A 20,788-nucleotide genomic window follows, 5' to 3' on the forward strand; every position below is an offset into this window, starting at 1 on the left:
ATTTTGTTTCCAAAATATTAGAATGACGATTTAAAATTAGTTTTAAAAATTATATCCTGATAATTTTATACATTAATTATCACAAATGAATTTTGAATGTTATTTTAAATGAAGAGCATCTATTCATTTTATTTTAAGTAAGTAGCACAGCTACTCTTTAATTGAAATACTTGTCAGTTTATCTGTCTGTGGAAGTGAGTTTTTAAAACAACGTTATATGTACTTTATAATAAATTTCAAAAACTCAACTGAGCAAATCAAAAAGACTCAAAAAAGTAAAATTATTTTTGCAACAGGCCTACATACATTGATCACCCCGAGCTGCCTAAACCCATGGTGAGTGGATCCTTCACACCTCGCTGGTACTACAACCCAACACACAAAGCCTCTGGAAGGATAACTACGCCCACCACCACAACTGGTCACATCAAATCTCGAGTTGTGGCTGAAAGAATATTTACTGAGGAAGAGGCCAGACAAATTGGCAATGATAAGCTTGCTACTATTGAGCACAGAATTGAAACAGCTGAGATAAGCTCAATGAGAAACATTGTTCATACTATCAATGCTTCTGAGGAGTTATTTGTTGATAACTCTAAACAGCTTATGAATGATGAATTTATACCTTTGTCAGAAAGTTCTAACCATGATTATTTGTCAGAAAAAGAATTAATCAATGAAACACAAGAAAATTTTGGAAGTTTAGAATTTATTGATTCCTACCAGCAAGAGTATAATAAGAATCTTGAACATTATGATTTAGAATATGAATCAAGTTCTGAAAGAAGTAATTCAGCATCAGCTGTTGGTGTCAGCATGTCAACTCTTGGTCTTCTGTTTGCTGATTCAGACCTAGAGCATGTAACAGAGAGAAGTCGATATAATAATGACCACCATACCATCTCAACCATACCCACCATACACAAGAGAAATGGTAATAATAATGTTCCACACATTAGTCATGATGACTCTGATAATAATCACAGCATACAAAGGGAAGAGAGTCATGCTGATGTTAACATCAAGGAGGAGGGGGAGAACAGTGAAATTGATCTTGCCAATTCAACTGTTAATATTAATGATAACCATAATGAGGTTAAAAGTGATAGTAAAAGTGAACTTGAGAATGTTCCCCCAAGTGAAAGTGACTCTACTGAGCAATTAGACTCTGACAGGGACTCTACTGATATAGAGCAAGATAAGAATGACTCTAATGATGTTAAAGAGAGTAAAAATAAGAGTGAAAATAATGCAAAGACAAATAATGAAGACTTTTCTGAATTTACAGAGAATATTAGTGGTACAAATAATAATGATTCAGGAATGTTTACTATGTTTAGTTATTTTTATCATTAAGTTTATTGAGGACACAAGAAATATTTAAATTATATTTCGAAACCGATTAATATCCGCTTGTTTAAAACCGGTTCTAAGCTCTACTGAAAATGTATACCATCGCAATACAGACAATTTTTTTCGAATATTAAAACATAAACCATAAAATTAATAGCAGTTTTGAATGCCCTGGCCTTCAGCCCCTAGGAGCTAACAAAACTGGTTTTAATCCTATAATGTAATGCGATGCGAGAAATAACTATTTCTTATCCTCTAATGCGTGGTTATTGTTATAGTTTGGTTACTGAATTTCAAATAGGAACTAACATAAAATTTATGACCATAAAGAAAGGTTTAACAAATCAATAATGTTTAACATGTAAAACAAATAGAACTTTCGCTTTCAATTCTTATTTTATTTTTAAAATTTACTTTTAGTTGGGTTAGGTTTAATAGTATTTAAGCCGATTAAGTCCATTCTAAACGAGTATGCAATTTTTAAAAAGTTATGTCTAAAATAGTTTACAAAACTAACATAAAACTGTAGGTGAAGAGATAGAGAAGACAGAGAGACTGGTAGAGAATATAGATTATGAAGTGTGGAACCAGACCAGACCTGAACAGGATCAGAACAGGCCGGAACAGGGCCGCTCACTAGGCCTGGAAATGGCCAGGTCGGCCAGGCTGCCGAACCAATTTTTAAAACAGGTTTGTTCATTGAAAATCTGTTTCTAATGAGATTAGTAATTATTAAAAATTTACTTCCATTGTTGATATTCTTATCCAGGTACACGAAGAAGAAGAGGCAAGTTTATCCTCTGGAGGCCATATCAGCCTCCAGGTGAAGCGCAGTACCTTCTTCCTGGACGTGAGCTCCGTTGTTGGCATCGCCATGGGCCTCGTCTCTTTTCTCATTCTTATTACAGGTAAACTAACTAATTAAACTTATTATCCAGGCCATAAACCTTTTAGGATTTAGCTTGTCCTAATTAGGTGGGAGATTAATTTATGTTTTATTGATAATGTTGTGAAATAAATGATAAATTTTATGTAGAAATAGCGCAGCTACTCTAAAATTATGAATGTTCGTCTGCATGTCGGACTGTAATTTTGCCTGAAACACTGAGTGGAATCGTGGTTTTCATAGCTCCCTTTCAAGATATAAGGCTAGAATTTCAAGATTTCCTATAATAGAAATCTACCCCAGTATACTTTCTATCTTCTCCGTTTTGTCTATATAGGTGTAATTTGCTAATTTTATCAAATACTCTCCCTTTCTTACTATCTCCTCTCTTTTTATGACTATTAAACATATATAACTCTCTTTGTCCATTTGTACAACAATGCTTTATTTGAGCTTCCCTACTTATAGATGTAATCATCTTTGTTAAAGTAAATTTAAGAAACTTCTATTTATAAATTTTCTATGAAATACTTGATTATAAAGTAAGACCTCTGCTTTAAAGATTGTTAAAATTCTGCAGAGGTTTACAATGCATTTTCAATACTCTAAATATTTACATGTTTACAGGGATTCAGAGATATGCCAATGAAAGAGAATTTGATCTTTCTGTCAATTTAATATGAATGGGTGTTTAGTGTTTATGTTTCCTTCATTTAAAATTTTTATCAGAGAGTTGAAAAATAAATTCATGAACCAACCAACTTCTTTTTGTTTGTTTTTTGGGAGGGGGGGAGATGGATTATACACTTCCCCCTATTTAGCTTGATAATATTTAATCAAATATTTATTTATTCTCCATGTATCTATCTCTGAATCTGTCTTAACCATAACACTTTGGTTAAGTGTGACTTCCGAATTTGCGGGAAGTTCTAGAGATCTTAGTCTTTCAAGGCAAAACCCTCAATACCAGGACCATCAAGTTCAACAGCAGGTTTGAGTATAGATTTATTGACACAAACTATTTCAAAGTCCTGAAGTTCTTTAGGTTTAAGCACCTGGCATACTAGGGTTATACACGCGCTCTGAGACCAATGTTAGGCCCGACTCAATTCTCCGAATGTCTTTATCCACACACATATAAATCAGAAGTCGCGTGGCGTCACCAAAACATAAACAATCTTAAAATGCCGCAACTCTTTAGGAAAGTTAAGCAAAGACGACATTTTTTCTGGACTGGAATTATGGGATAAGGAAATTAATTTCGATCTTGATAAAAACAAGGCTTCCTCGAAAAGAGGTTGAGACAGAATCCCTGTAATATTGTGAATTATGTCTTTGTTAGAATGTGTAGAGAAATAGAATGTGACGCGTTTCAATGAATATATTTGGATATTAGATTTATTATTACTTGGATCTTACACCAGATTATCTAATAAAGTGAACTTTGTAGTGGGCTAATATAACTTTTTTCCCATTCCCTCACCCTCTGCTAGATTAACAAACTGACCAACGAACAGTGGAAATAGCAATCTAAATCGACGACACTTTTTCCCCTGTCATAATATCCACATATATTCAACATACATCACATGATTTACTATTTTTAAGAATTATCAAGAAACATATTTAATTCAAAATATCTTGTCAACATATTCTTTAATAATAAGCAAAATATACATATATTAATTCTCTGATATGATATTACCTAGTATTTGAAAATAGGTAGATTTTATCTCCCAAATATCCACATATCTTAAATAGAATTGCTTCTTTGGGAGTAAATTTGTAAAATAGTGAAAATAGAAAATATGTCAGCCAATGTCACTTTTCTACAATCTATATTGGCTTCAGCTATAAAAATTGTCATCAAAAAGTCCGTCAGTGTATTTTTATTGTACTTTTAGTTTATATTTTCTTTGAAAATACCAAAATTTATCCAAACAAATTCATTATTCAGTATTTTCATTTATTTGAAAACAACCACCTACCTGCAGAATACTAAAATATTTATTTTCAAAACCAACATACTATATACTTAAACATGAATGACAACATCCATAATAGCAAAAATAAAATAATTAGATAAGCATAAATACATTAAGGTTCAATCATTGAATCCAAACTGTTTTATTTAAAAGTTACAAGCGACTGTGCTCCTAGCATCTAGAGGTTCTGTATCCGAATTGGTATTTATGAGAATATAAAAAGGCTAAACCATTTCAAGTCTTAAAACTACAGTTAAAATAGCCCAAAACAACACCGGGATACATGTAAAGCTTCCATAAAAGGGTTCGGTAGTTATCGAAATCTTAACTACAAACAAAAAAGCTTACTACTTTACTTTTCATAATAGGATAAAGAAATTTTTTTTTATTCTAAGTACAATTTGGTCTTCAGACAGATCTTTTGATAATCAAATCACATAGAATTTAGAAAATGCTACTTTTACTACATCATACTTTGATGAACTTAATTTACCAACAGGGCTATAAAATTTCACTGACTTGCTTGGCATAGACCCGCCGCAAATTGTAGAAAGGCTTCACTCTGTGAATGAAAATAAATGGTAAAATGGTTTGACTTGTTGGACTTAAAATTCAAGTAGGTTTGTGCTTTTTATGTCTGGAAGAAATAAATGTAACCAACCCAGTAATACATGAGCTGAATATTATATGTTTGTACAATGATTTTAATGATTTTTTATATCTCTAGTGGAAGATAGGTTTTTAACATTCTTCTATTTTCTCGCAATCATCTCTTGCATAAATATACTTGGTACTTGAGGGAAAGGGAGTCGATCTTCACTTTTAATTTTGGTTTTAGAAAGAAAATATGAAATAAAAATTTTGGGGAAGGTGGTTTTTAGCGACGATTCCTCCTGGTAGGGTGGAGTTGCTCTCACCCAAAAATGTTCTAAACTTCGCTGTAATGGAGAACCCTATCGGTTCTTTAAACACACCAAAAAATAAATAACCAAGAAAATATTTGAAGAATTTTCCACTTTGCACTTTACTAGACGAATGGAAAAACATTAAAGAAAATGGTTTGCTGGGAAACATAAAATAACTATAAAATGTTAAATAAGACAAGTATAGTAATACCCATAAGATGCAAAGCATCATAATGATTGGTATCCCTATAGATTGCCTACTAACAGTGAGTTAATTTATAGATTATCATTAAAGTTGTTACATAAATAAAGTCTTTAAATGTTAACTATTGCTGCCATTATTTCATATTAGTAGGACATCGAGATGAATGCCTTGCCTGTAAAGAGGATATTGTCTTTAATTCTGTGTAAAAAGTGCCCGTTTTTTCATATTGCCTTTTTATAATAAATGTTTGGATAATATATGGATTATAATCTATAGAGTATCTTTGCACCAAAAGTAAAAAATAGGTCATATTTATTTGCAAACCATTTCTATAAAATTTTAAGTTTAATAATATTTCATTTATTTTTTCAGGAATTGCGGGTGCTTTTATTTACAGAAAACATATCAAGGTAAAATTATTTTATATAACATTAATGTAGTAAAAGAATGTCTGTCTGTACGAATTTATCTTAAAATCTCGCTAACTGCTTTACATAATTATACTCTCCCCAAGTCAAACTATGGATTTAGGCTATTTTCTTCGGGGAGGGCATACAGAAAAAATGTTACAAATTTTAAATTTGTTAAGTTAATACTAACCTTATAGTCTAAGGAGAAAGCCAATCGTTCTTTGATAAAGTAATGCTTGATAGGAAATCTTTGTATTTTTAGTGTTTTTTTTAAAAATAATTAACTAAGCCGTTAAATCTGTAAAATTAAAGGCTTTGAATTATTAATCATATCTAATATTAACCTTAATAAATTTTTTTAAGGCGAAAAACCAAGGAGAAAGATTTTCCAACTTTGACAGTTCAAGTATGGCGGACAGTGATACCTTTAACTCCATCAGTTATGCGGACTGTGCCGGTATTGATGTTCATAGGGTGAGTACTGAGTAGTTTATATAATTAATATATGAGTATAGATGTGTAATCCAGACAACTATCTGGTTTCAGTGGTGGGAACCAATTTTTGTCTGCTAGCAAATTGATTTCTGCTCTTATGTAGCGACTTGGCTTTGTTAATATTTCCAACGCAATTGGCTGATAAGGTTATTTAAGAAAGCTTTCGGTGCGCTTCAACCCTCCCAGGCTTGATTTGCTTTATACAAATTCGTAGGAATATTTATTACATTTCTGAAGTTAACACTTTATATTACCAAAAAATTGTAATATAATATTTTAATTTGGAAATTTGAATCAAGTAAAAATTGAATTAGTTTATGTAAGTTTCTTCTAAAGAATTATACAATTATTTAATTTGTATTTTCTTATTTGAATATCAAACAAACTGTATAATCTGTTTACACAAATATAATATTTCATAAATATTAAAATAGTAGGTATTATGTGCATTTTTATGTTTGTAGAAAAGAATTATTAAATTTACCTGTAGTTTAAAAGGGAGTAAGGGGTAACGTACAACATCCAACTTTGAATACTTTATTGATTACAATAGCAGCATGATTTATATCATAACTAGAGAATTATCCTTTTTTTATTGCGTCTATTAGATAGATTATAACTCTAGTGTAATACATCTATTGTTATTGTATCAATGTATATAATGTTTGTTCTAATACATATAAATATATTAAATACATAATAAAGCTTAGAGAAGCCTTTCATTGCAAATGATAAAATTAATATTCCACAACAGAATTAGAATAAAAATATCCACAACAATTAACAGTATAGCTTTTATCATATGTAATCAAATTTGAAATATTATAATCAATCCTTATATAAAAGTAACAAGATGTCTGTCTATGTATGTGTGCATAGCGAAAGATCTCGCTAGCCGCTCAACTGATATGGTTCTTCTTTTTAGTAAAACTTCAGTATGTCTTACTCTGATGGGATAGGGTGCATCCACCATCCCAAATAAAAAGACCCTAAAAAAAGATGCCCTCCGCCCCCTTATTTTTTTTTACTTTTCTTTTAAAACAAAAACTGATTTAAAGGGACATGACCACAAGAGAAAAAGTAAGAAAAGCATCGCACTTATTATAAGATTATGGGATGTGAAGATTAGAACAAACACGAAGGATATAGAAAATAAAACGTGTTTGTTTCATAAATGTTTCATCTGTACTTGATAAGCTGATTTATACTTCTATTAACTATTTGCAATACAATTTATCCCTTTATTTTATACTTTATTTTTGCCCAAGGCCAATCTCCTGCTTTCCCATAGGACAAAAGCTTACAGAGTAATCACCTTACAACTTTAAAAGAACTAAAACATAATCTTTATTTTCGGTATTATCCTCTTAGAAATATTTTTTTCATTTTTGAAAATTTTTAGTAAATACATGTAAAATGGTTCAGGACGTGTGAGAAAACCTTAGTTTTTGAAAAATTTACATATATGTCCTATACAAAGAAGTTAGAACACTCTATTGCAACTCTATAGTCTCCCCAATGGGAAAATGTAATCAGAAATTGCATTGATTTTGCAACTGCAAAGTCCAAAAGCTTTGTTTTCATAATCATAAGATGATTAGGTTTAGATACCAATGTTAGGCACAGTGGAAAAAAATGTTGAAGTTTTCTAAAAATATAACTAGGTTTACATATTAGTTTAAGGCACAATGGAAAAAATATCATTACTACGTTTATCGAAAAAAGCACATTTCTTAAATCAGAAAATGATTAATAGATTATACTCGGATACGAATGTTAGGAACAGTGGTAAAATAAATAAGAAAAAAGTTTTCTGTGTTTGGAAATAAATCAACAGTGAATAAAGCCCTTTTAATTGTAGACATTTTATAGTTTTAATCTATAGTTTTTTAATCAACATGACAATTATCTGAGGTATAACATTCTGTATGAATAAATCTACTTGACTCTAATTAGTTTGTCATTAAAATCCGCCAAAAGTATGTAAGATAAATTTAAAGATTCCATAATATTTAAATTGTGCTTTTTCTGTATTACCCCTATAGCATAAAAGCACTCTAAATTCTCTTGATATTGAATAACTTCCCTATTTATTTATTTACCAATCCAAAATCTGGATTAAATCTGTTGCACCACAAATTTGCATTTCAATTATTTATTTTACTTCTGCAAATTACATAATATTTCTTATTTTGCCAAAATTTTAATGGTTCTTATTTTTATGAATTATTAATTCGACAAACTGTGGTTATTTACAATTATAAATTTTATTTTTCATATTCATATTAGCGGACCGACCATCTAAGGGATCTTTATTCGAAGCAGAAGGAAAAAAAGATAAAACCTAAAACCATCCAAAAGCTTAATAAGATAGTCAAAAACCTTCCCGGGACCTATTTTAAGCTTCCTTTTAACTCGATACTGGCGCAACTTTATTTATCGCCATTTAGCATTTAGGGAAGTAAAATAGCTTAAAATAATCCTTTAATTTAGAAATGAATATCTATAAAACATCCTGAGACCTATGTGAATTATCTATAAAATCAAATACTTTATCAAACTAGTGGTCGGCGAAATCTTAAATTTAATTACAAATTTAATTAAAACCATACAACATTATATAATTTATTTGGCTGGCTAGCTGTCTTCTATTCCTTCATCTTTTTTATCTATCTATATGTTTATCTATCTATCAATGAATGTGCATCAGGAAATTAGATTGTTGATAAATGCCGCAACTGTCAAAAATTGAGGTCTTTTCTTTATCATAAACGTATTGACAATCTCGAACATAATTTTCTAAAATATATACATTTTGATGGAAATTATTGAAAAAGAAAAAGATTAATTTCTGATTCTGACAGCTTTAAAATAGAATATATTTTTTTCTCTCCTTTATCTAATTTTACAATTAATTTCCCTTATAATAAGCACGACGGACATTTCTTTGTTTGGAATTTTTTTCCCTTCTCAGAATTGTCTAAAAAAGTGTCAAAATCTTAAGTTTTAAATGTCAAAATAAAGAAAGCTTATTTCATTTTGTAAAAGTCATGGTTTATTTCCATTTTTAACCCATAAATCTTGCTGAAATGTTTCTTCAGATTTGTGGCGTACAAAGAGATTCACCGAGGGGGTGGTTGAAACATTGAGTGGAGGAAAAGTCGAGCCACATTAGGGAAAACAATTGTAATTTTACCAATTCTTTTACTTCTTTTTTCGTATAGTGCATGATATAACTTTTAAGGTATGGGTAATTGCCTTAGCCAATAAACAGATAAAGCTCATTTGTTTGAATAGTTAGGACTTACTGACAAAAGCCATGTAATCAAGAAATCATAGTGTCAAATAAGCACACAATAAATCCATTAATTTATCTTTAAATTTGTACATTTTTGTGGTATTGTGGAAATAATTTTTGAGGAATATGGCCTACTTGAAATTCTCATTTTATGCCTATATTGTAAAAGTGTTTATACAAAAAAGTAAAAAAATACGGATTGAGTGAAGTTCACGGTAAAATTTTTCTGGGATCGATTATCCCCAAAAATTTAATAACTTAAAGGCTGATAGTCCAAACGGCTAAATGTATACATTATGTCGCACAAAAGTAAGCCTACAAATAATCTGATAAACCCAATAAAGTTATCTCGCAGCACACATAAATGCGTGAAAAAGACTTATTTCACGCGTGTTTTCTTCAGTTAATCTTTTTTGTACAGCAGTGGACCTTAGGTATTCCAGATTATTTATAGGACTTAAAACGATGTGCAGGCATAAATGAACTCCACTATATACAAAATTACTAACATAATCTTAAGATATTTTAGTTTAAGCAAAATAAATATATGTACATTATTTGTGGCATATGACGACCACCCTCTTATGATGACATTGAGAAACGAATAAAATGTATAGACCATAGAGGATTATAAAATTTCTTTTTGCAAGGTCATACTCATAATATGTACGTAAATATAAGTTAACAAGGATGACAACATCCATAAAAGCGAAGCTCTGAAATGGAAGGACAAACGGACATTACCACTTGTATAATGTCAGAACTGAATAATCAGAATGCGAATGTATAAGAGTCAAAGCAAAATTGTAAGTAAATTTGTTGAAAAACTGCTTGATACAGAATAATGATTATGGACATACTTACATTTTTAGGTCTTAATTATATAGTTGCTTCGCTTATAATATTGTACTTTGTTGTCCTAGGAATCAGTATACCAAAAATCAGACCAATCGGATAGGTCACATACAAATTTGTTGTTAAAAATGTAAAAAAAATCAATATGTTTAAAATGGACGTACGGACATTTTGGTAATGATTATAGATTTGCTACGCTTTCTAACTCGTACCTAACTATTACAGGAATCACCATGCAAAATTTTAAATCGATAGGACAATTCCAACATGCCTAAATTAACGAAAAAAGCTATTTAAAAAAGTAAAAAAATCAACATGTTTAAAATGGACGTACGGACATTTTTGTAATGATTATAGAGTTGCTACGCTTTCTAAATAGTACCCAACTATTACAGGAATCACCATGCAAAATTTGAAATCGAAAGGACAATTTTAACATGCCTAAATTAACGAAAAAAGCTGTTTAAAAAAGTAAAAAAATCAACATGTTTAAAATGGACGTACGGACATTTTGGTGATGATTATAGAGTTGCTACGCTTTCTAAATCGTACCTAACTACTAAAGGAATCACCATGCAAAATTTGAAATCGATAGGACAATTCTAACATGTCTAAATTAACGAAAAAAGCTATCCGTTACGGACGTACGGACGGACGGACCGACCCTAATTATAGAAAAGCTTCGCTTTTAATAATTAGACATGTCTATCTTAAGATTTGGATAACCCTATTTTGAAGTAAAATAACCCCCCTCAATCTTATTTTTATACCCCTTATATTATAAATTTCATTAAATCATACATAGAGTACAATCTAGAATATAAAGTTGTTTAATTGAGATCTTTAAAACGGATGGATACTTACATTTGTGCTTTTTTGATAAGCTACAAACGTCAACCCCTAGTTGTTAGGGATGTAGTTTTCAACTTTGATATAGAAACCACTTGTTATAATATTTTTAATTATAAAATCTTAACCCTCTAATCTAATGCCTCAATTTCTGAGGGATTTCTGCGGATTTTGTAGGGAAGGTTAATGTAAAATTTTTACATTACACATACTTCAAGCTGAATATTAAAGCACATTGAAATATAAGCATTAGACGTTTTTAGTTTTACATTCAAATATTTTTACTGTATTTTCATAAGCGAGGCTTGAACTCATATGATAATCATAAAATTATTTTACCCAGGATCTTTTATTAGGATTGCACTTTGCATAAAACTGTAATTTAATTATGATTAATCATTTTTATGTTTTAATCTACTTCAAGAATTTGTCCATTACATTTTAATTTTATTTCTTTATTAGGTATTTCAAATTATTTTTTGTTTTTAATTTGACTATTTCTTTTTTTTTAAATCATTATTTAAGAAAAAATTTACATAGGTTTTGTTAGCCTTAGGCCTCTTATAAAAACGTTCTGATTGTCTGGGCAATTTCAAGAAATTATATGAAAAAAAACTTCTAAAATATTAACTTCTTTTATTTGAAGCAAACGAAAATGATTGTAACGATTAAGATGTGCTTTTCCTTGGGGAAAAATGTATCATATATATTTTGAGGTGGTTTCACTCTACCTCTTCACTTCCAATGATGTTCATTAGATGCTAGGGTTGCAGTTGCTAGTGCTTGCTTGCATCTGCTGACAATAAAGCTTGAACGTGAATATGAGTGTCCTTTAAGCATGTGTAGTGACCAAGGACGAGGGAGACATTGGGCTGTTTACAAAGTTTTATAATAACGTTTTCTTTATTCGTTGGCTTAACAACTTTGGTGACTTTTATTGGATTTTATATAATCATTGGGGATTTACATCAATTTATCAGCAGTTGTCTTATCCCTGTAGAACCCTGATGTGTAGTAAGATTGTTGAGTGTTGGTGCGTAGTGCAAGGATTTTACCAACAAAAAACTAACGGAAGTCTCGCGTGCCACAACTATAAAGTCCCTGATCTTAAGGGATAGGTAAATGGCCTAAAAAATACTAGAAGGTTAGATATTTTGGTGTTTTTCCTAAATTATTTTTCAAAACAATTTAAAATAAGAAGTGTGATACTTTTTCATTTGTTTTTTTTATGGCTTTTTTGTATTAGTTAAGGTCAGATTGGGTTAAGTTATAATGGGTATGGAAAGCACCACAATCTTAGAACATCGCAGGGTTAAGCATCAGAAAAAAATAACACTCGCTAATTTTCAATTTATTTTTAAAAATGCTCGACAGACACTACGTGGGAAAGCACCAATAAAAAAATTAAAAAAAAAACATTATCTCTACTAAAGACATAGAAACACAAAATAAATAGTCTAATTAACTAATCTATTTAACCAGAAAAATTCAACCATTTTGATATTTGTTTGTTAATCCTTTCACTTATTACACACAGCTGGTGACAATTCAACCGCTCACAATTCTTGTCAGTAGGAAAACAACGTTTTTTATTTCACATCAAAAAATTAGTTGGGAAAGAAATTGCATGATGATGGTTAGGAGGTTGAATAATAGAGTTAGGAGACTAGATGGTTATGGAAGTTGAATAATAGAGTTAGTAGACTAGATGGTTAGGGAGGTTGAATAATAGAGTTAGTAGACTAGATGGTTAGGGAGGTTGAATAATAGAGTTAGTAGACTAGATGGTTAGGGAGGTTGAATATTATAGTTAGTAGACTAGATAGATGGTTAGGGAGGTTGAATATTAGAGTTAGTAGAATAGATGGTTAGGGAGGTTGAATAATAGAGTTAGTAGACTAGATGGTTAGGGAGGTTGAATATTAGAGTTAGTAGACTAGATGGTTAGGGAGGTTGAATATTAGAGTTAGTAGAATAGAGGGTTAGTAAGGCTGGATAATGGAGTTATTAGATTAAATGTTTTCAAAGCTGTATTATAGAGTTAGGATATTAGATGATTAGAAAGGATGAATAAAGATTTATTAGATTAGATGGCTAGAGAGGCTAAATAATAGAGTTAGGAGATTAGATAGTTAAGAATGTTAAATAATAAAGTTAATAGATTAGATTGTTATGAAAGTTGAATAAAAGAGTTAGTAGATTAAATGGCTAGGGAGGTAGATTAGTTGGTTAAGAATATTGAATAATAGAGTTATTATATTAGATTCATAGGAAGTATGGACAAAAGAGTTAGTAGATTAAAGTCTAATAATAGAATAAATAAATAAAATTAGATGGTTAAGAAGGCTTTATAATAGTGGTAGATCATTTGATGGTTAGAGAGGATGAAAATAGTAAGAAGACTAGATGGTTAGAGAGGCTGAATAAAAGAGTTAGTAGACTAGATGGTTAGGGAGGGAGGCTGAATAATAGAGTTAGTAGATTAGATGGTTAGAGAGGTTGAATAAAAGGGTTACTAGATTAGATAATTAAGACGGCTGTATTATAGAGTTAGGAGACTAGATGGTTAGAGAGGCTTATTGATATATGTATCAGATTAGATAGTTAAGAATGTTGAATAATAGAGTTAATAGATTAGATTGTTAGGAAAGTTGAACAAAAGAGTTAGTAGATTAAATGGCTAGGGAGGTTGAATATTAGAGTTGGTAGATTAGTTGGTTAAGAATATTGAATAATAGAGTTATTATATTAGATTCATAGGAAGGATGGACAAAAGAGTTAGTAGATTAAAGTCTAATAATAGAATTAATAAATTAAATTAGATGGTTATTGGTTAAGAAGGCTTTATAATAGTGGTAGATCATTAGATGGTCAGAGAGGATGAAAATAGAAAGGAGACTAGATGGTTAGAGGAGATGAATGATAGAGTAAAAATATGAGATAGTTATAAGGCTGATATTAGAGTTAAAATATTAGATTGTTAGAAAGTATGTTGTAACAATTAAAGTAAAAGTTAATTTATGTGATTTTTAATTACAATATTGCATTTCGCAATGTAGGTATGTTTTTGTTGATAAAATAACTGTAATGGTCACTAAATGAGTTACATGCAGACTAATTGTTTTTATAACTTGGGAATATTAATTAATTGTATTTTTATTACATTAACAAGAATGACATTATCTATAACTGGTGTGGTTTTGTAAGTTCAGAGAGTTTCAAAGCATGTGCTGAAAGAATTTAAATTTAATGGGTCGGTTCTTTTCGTATAAGATTAGAATATTGAACCATTTTTATTAGTGTACTTCATATCTTTTGCTATAAAGTAGTAAGGTTTTTTTTATCTGAATGTAAAGTTCTTGGAAATTTTAGGTTACAATAGTTTGTATTGCAAGGGAATGCAGTTATTAAAAAATATTTTATATGTATATACAAAAAACGTATAATGAACAACACTCTTACTTTTATGTCCACTATAATCATTTTTGACAGACTTAGTGAAAAAGCTAGTTACAGAGTAGCTATACTAATAATGAATCTATCCACCTATCTTTTCATGACAACTTGATCGTGCATTGCTCTTGTCATGAAAGTTTTTATTATACAATAATAATAAAATAATTAACTCATTACCTTTATAATTGATTAATATTTCTTAGTTGCGAAACTTTACTTGCGCTTACTTTGTTTGTAAGATTGTTAAATAGCCCAAAACAGTATACCTAGAGGCTTTGATTACACAAAATTTTTCTGATAGTCCTAGCTATTCATGTTGGCAGTGAGTTGGGGCAATTCTTAGAACTGTCATGTTATTTAAAATGGATTTTTAGTCTAATTATTATATAGTGAAAAGGCTATGAATAATTCTTCATTGATTACTAGCGGATACGCCCCTAGATTTTAAAAGAAAAGGTTAAAAAATATATATATATTTTTTTTTTGGGGGGGGGGTCAATCACCCCCTTCCTCTCATTTTTAATTTTAGTTAAAAATATTTTTTTTTGGGGGGGGGGGAGTGGGGGTTTCAGGAGCGATTTATCTTAGGAGTGTGGTGGTACCCTCCCCCAAAATATTTTCCAAGGACCTATGAAAGCTACCCTGTAAAAGAGAACCATATTGGTTCAGCAGTTAGCGAGATTCTTCAGTACAAACAGATAAACAGTCGGACATCCTGTTATTCTATTATAAGAATAAACATACTTTTGTTATGAACAGTTTTGTTTTTGTTTGTCGGATTATCAAACTTGATTTCACTCGAGAAAAGTCTGATAATTTTTTGCTTGATTATGAATGTGTATATCATACTAACTTTCTCTGAATTAATTGTCATTATTCATCAAATTTCTCTCTTTTTTCATTATCACGAATAAATTAAAATTAAGATTAAAAATATTTTTTTAATTATAAAGAGAAGGGCAATAATATTTAAATCAGGGCTCGGCAGCTGCGACTAAGCCTAAACCTTTTTGGATGCTTTAAAAATTTGTTGAAAAGGGGGGTTGCCATATTTGGGTTAGGTTTAAACTTCCTACTTTAAAATTGTAAAATGTTGATTTCTCCGAGACTTTATTGTCTGAAATTCGATGCTATACATGATTTTTCATTAAAGCTGAGAACCAGTTCTGATCCTCGGATATTTTAAAAGGCATCAGTTTTCATGAAATCTAATCTTGTTTTATTGTTTTCACTATTTGATGACAATTCAGTAATGTTATGATACTGGAACATGATTTGTTTTAATTTAACCTCAGAAAAAAGTAATTAGTTACATATCAGTATATCAGTCCAAGGCTCAAAGTTAAGTGTTTTCTTAATTAAGTAGTTTTTTAGGGGATAAAATAGTCATATTTGGTACTCTTATGAACACAAGTGAGGTTTAGATTGCATTTTAAAACGCATTAAAGAATTGTTTTCGAAGCCAATGTGATTTTCAACTTACCTCTCAATTTAAACAAAAAAGTTTAGGCGGCTATCATTCATATAATATTTAATATAGAACAAGCCACACAAAAATAAAAACATTTAGATCGGTATAAAAGCCATGATTTAAGGAAAATACATAACAAAAATATCTCATAGCAGCAATCTGAAGAACAAGATCTGTTAATAGAGTAGCTGCGATTATTGATTTTTTAAAGTCGAAATATTTTTGATGTTTTGCATGGACACTGTAAAGTGATTAGTTGTTGTAAGGCTCATTACGTGTTATACTGGAGACAGTAATGGAGCACATGGATACACACACACATTTAGACAGACAAACAGCCAGACAAACGGACAGAAGGACAAATAGACCTATAGATCGTTGAGGTGGACGGAAAAATATTTATGGATAATACAAAAAGACACACTCATACATGCTTAGTCATGAATTGCCTGCTGGGAATCTAAGATTTCATCTTTTATTTAATTTTCACGAATATTTATGCAATAGAATTAACAAGAATAATTTTCTACATAACAATTATAAAGGGCAAATTTATAAAATATTATCATTTACTTAAGCTTAAAATTTTGAGTTAGAATAAAAATTTGAGAAGATTTTTTTTGTCAGTGAATTTCTTTAACTGTCAGATAAGGAGCAATTGTAGAGTATGTGCGCTACAAATAATTGCGCAACAAGACTACCAACAATTGGTTCATAATGTTACACACTGATACACTTTTTAATTATCCACAAACAACAATCATTACTTTTTATTACAAAAAAATTCATCATTTTTAATGAAATCAATATTTCTTTTCATTACTTTTTCTACCAACAGAAAACATAATTTTTAAGTGTTAGGACTTTTTATTAGTTTATTCAATGCTATTTGTTACGCCCCTAGAGGCCTATAGTGACAATTAAAAGAAGGGAAACGACACCTTTAACTTTATTTTTTTTTTAAAGAAGTAAACACAATTTTGGAGAGGTTTTTTTTCTAGGTACCCTCCCCTAAAATAGTTTTAAAAGCTTAGTTGTATAGGAGAACTAAATTGATCCAGTGCAGTGGTTATCGAGATCTTAGACTAAAGATGAACAGCCACACAAAAACATCTCTGAAAACTTTTTGAAAAATTGGATTTTAACAGTGGAAAGTGGGTGGTTAAATGGAAATAAATTGAAAATTATTAAATTAACACAATTCTTATATAATGACAAAAAATCTTGAAAATCACATAAAAAATTGTACTTTGATGCTAATGATTTGGATATAAAGTAATTGTTGTTGGTACCATTTAGTATTTTGTAATTAATGATTTTATGCTGCGAAACATAATGTTATGTACAGTTCTTTTTCATTAATAAAATTATCTCCAAGACTACATGTAAAAAACGTCATGGAAAAATGAAAAAAATCTGCTATATCAAGATTGTTAAAAGATATGATATCCTATAGTTTAAGTAAATTTCTTTTGAGTTTTTTATTATAGGGAATATAATATAAGAATTTGGGGTTTCCCCTCAAAGTGCTCTGTTGAACACAGAAAACCTACCCTTATATTTGAAATTAATTTAAAATAAGAAATTTGGGTTTGTTTATTTATTGCTTTAGTTCAGGTTAGGTTAGGTTATATTGTTTACTAAGAAGCCCCGCAGGATTAGCCCCCCCCCCCCCAACCTCCTTGAATGTTCAATATAGTAAAATATAACAACTCTTAATTTTAATCTTAATTAAATTTTAAAAATAAGGGAGTATTAGACATACACTCAGAGAAAGCACTGAGTAATTTTAAGAGAAGAATAATAGTTTCCACCTCCCAACTTGTAAATGACATGGGAAATGAAAATTAATAGTTCTGTGTGTATACATAATCTTCACTAAAATAAGTAAGATAATTAATCATAAAAACATAGCTGTTAATCACAAAATTAATAATTTTCAGTTATCCCAATATATAAGAAGAAGGAAGTGTGTTTGTCTTTCTGGCTATTAAGGTCTCACAAACGGCTAGACTGATTTGGTTTATCTTTTTCTAGGAATCTATTAAAAGAAGGATGTATAACTGTCTGTTTATATCACAAACGGATGGACAAACTAAGATTGTTTTTTTTCTGGGACTCTTCATAATTGTCTTGTTAAAATTTACTCTATTTTGGCGAACTGATCTGCTTAACCCTTACAGATCGGGGGGGGGGGGGGGCTCAAAGAGCCCCCCCCTCTAGTTTTTTCAATCTCATTTTTTTTGTAGGTAAGATGAAGAGCTGTAACTTCATGACTTTTTAAGTTTAGTAATTATACGTCGGCAAGAGTTGATTTTATTAGGATATCTGGTCTGTGTCGGTCGTGGTGTCCGGTCAAAGTCGGTTGGGTAGCAAAAAAAATTTGAAAAAATTCTAAATAAATCTTAATTTCTACATTATGACTTTTGTGTATAAGGTAGAAACCTAAAATTTTTTGGTGAATACTTAGATATCAATGACCTTCTGAGAAAAGTGGTGTTATGACCGTTTGACCGCTCCCTGACCGACTTTATGACCGATTTTTGTCCGGCTTTTACTACATACATATATCATGAATATCGTGGCTTCTATTACAGCTAGAGACCTATAATTTTTTTTGGTAAATCCTTGAGCAATAATAAACAGATAGAAATATTAATTTGCGCCGCCAACCGCCGTTTTACCGCCGTAACCGCCGAAAATGGCGGTTTCCGTTATTTGCCGTTTTTCGGCGATGATCAGAAAAAGTAATTTTTTTGTTATGAAAAATAAAAGTTCGTCCTAAAATTTGGTCATCCTAGCTGCAAAATTGGCCGCTCTACAGCTGTTTTAAAATTTAGCGGCTGGCCGCTAAAAAGCGGCTAAGGAAGAGTCTGACTGCTATGAAAAGAAAAAGTAATTTTCTCTAAAAATACACATGAACCACCAGAAAAAAATTTTACGTCTTTATCTGTACCAGGAGCTGAGATAGAGAGGGGGGCTCAAAGAGCCCCCCCCCCCCCCCCGATCTATTAAGGTGGGAATTGGGGCCCGATCTGTAAGGGTTATATATAATTATTCAAAAACAATCCTTTCTTATAAATATATAGGCATACCTATAAAGGAGATAGATACATCTATAAATAGAGATAAGTAAACCTGCTAATATTGTACAAAACCAGCCTTCCAATTCGTAATCATTTCAGGATAATTCAAGTGAAGAGTTGTACAGCCTTGACAATGACTCCTTCCTGAACAGCCTGGAGGCCATGACATTCCCTGAAAACTGGACCACAAAGCATACCAACCTATGAACAGGTACAAATTTTGTTTTTAAGATATGCTCTAAAAGCTAAAAAAAGTCATTCACATTTATTGTTGCTTTTAAAATATTCCTGATGCAAATGTAAACTATTTTAAAATTGGGGAACCTCCTCAGATAAAAATGTACCTAATTGCAATGACGTCAAAATTCCGTTTCAGTTTATTTGTAATTTTTGGTTGAATATTGGGTAACTACTACAGATTGTTAAGTTGTTTTTTCTCCAAATTTAAAAAAAAAATCATGAAAAAAATATTTTAATGTGACTGATAGTTTTTATTTTATCACTTCCACAAAGCAGAAACAATATTAAATTAAATATTTTCAGGAGTTTACTCTGAGCTAAATGGATTTCTTGACAAAAGAAATCTTCAAACCAAGAAGAAGTAATTTTAACACCAAATTATTTTGTTGATATTGCTAATACTATTTTTTCCACTGGATTTTTAGAAGTGCATTTTTGCAATTTTTACATTATTTTTCTTTTACATTTTGGTAATATCCCTGAGACTTCTTTAAACCCCACATTATTTTCCCCCTAATCACCCCTTCAAATAATTTATGACAGTATTATTACTTTAATTATTTGATATAACATTTTGTTAAAATATTCTTAAAATTGTTAAAAGTTTTTTTTTGCTTTGGTCAAGTTATAAACAGTATTATTTCATTATAGTAAGGAACATTTGATTTTTAAATTCATATTTCTTTTAAAGACTTTGAAAAGTTCTATAAAATATACCAAAAGTTAGTAATATAAAGAATCACTTTTAATTTAGTAAAGATAAAATTGTAAGGCCATTAATTGAAAACAAAATTGTAATAAAACGTATTCTATGAATATAAGTAAAGTAAAATCATTTTTAAAATAACTTTTAAATTCATACAATTTATTAAAGGTAGAAAATAATACTAAAAGATAAGACACAAAAAAATTTGTGACCAGGAAATGAGCTTAATATGAAAATAAAATAATCTATGTAAAAAAGATATGAATTGTAAATAATAATAATTAAAATAAAATATCTTATCATACAGGGACTGAAATAAATATGATTTTAAACCATGCAAATTAAGGTTTCAAAAACTTTTTTTTTAATGTGTCAATTGAAAATTTAATGGTTAGTTTCATAAAGAGAGTTTGATTATAAAGTTATTCCATAAGTTATTATGTGCATTAAAACGAACTGAATATGTAGTCATCAATTTCTACTAATTTCTTAAGTGTAATGCATTTAATCAACTTTGAAACATTATTGATTTACTTATCATTGTAAAAGTATCTTTTACAAAGAATTTGACGAGTTTAATATAAAAAT

The 20,788-nt window shown here is 30.0% G+C and overlaps 1 protein-coding gene across 1 annotated transcript; it reads left to right on the top strand.

The window, feature by feature from the left end:
* Window positions 1-298: 298 nt before the first annotated feature.
* On the top strand, window positions 299-20,441 carry LOC145321389 (uncharacterized). The gene is made up of 7 exons (XM_080162876.1): window positions 299-1,319; window positions 1,881-2,043; window positions 2,123-2,261; window positions 5,707-5,744; window positions 6,108-6,218; window positions 19,354-19,465; window positions 19,798-20,441. Exons 1-6 carry the CDS (start codon window positions 334-336, stop codon window positions 19,459-19,461), a joined length of 1,545 nt encoding a protein of 514 aa, XP_080019002.1. The 5' UTR covers window positions 299-333; the 3' UTR covers window positions 19,462-19,465; window positions 19,798-20,441.
* Window positions 20,442-20,788: the final 347 nt, after the last annotated feature.

This window comes from Acartia tonsa, chromosome 1 (assembly GCF_053477335.1).
Source record: "Acartia tonsa isolate MP-2025a chromosome 1, ASM5347733v1, whole genome shotgun sequence".
In the NCBI taxonomy this organism is placed as follows: Eukaryota; Metazoa; Arthropoda; class Copepoda; order Calanoida; family Acartiidae; genus Acartia; species Acartia tonsa.

Excerpts from the sequence above, each read along its gene's own strand:
- LOC145321389 (XM_080162876.1), top strand. The coding sequence starts at position 334 with ATGGTGAGTGGATCCTTCACACCTCGCTGGTACTACAACCCAACACAC. Across the intron at positions 1,320-1,880 it reads GGTACAAATAATAATGATTC|AGGTGAAGAGATAGAGAAGA; the intron begins AGGAATGTTTAC and ends ACATAAAACTGT. Across the intron at positions 5,745-6,107 it reads TTTACAGAAAACATATCAAG|GCGAAAAACCAAGGAGAAAG; the intron begins GTAAAATTATTT and ends AATTTTTTTAAG.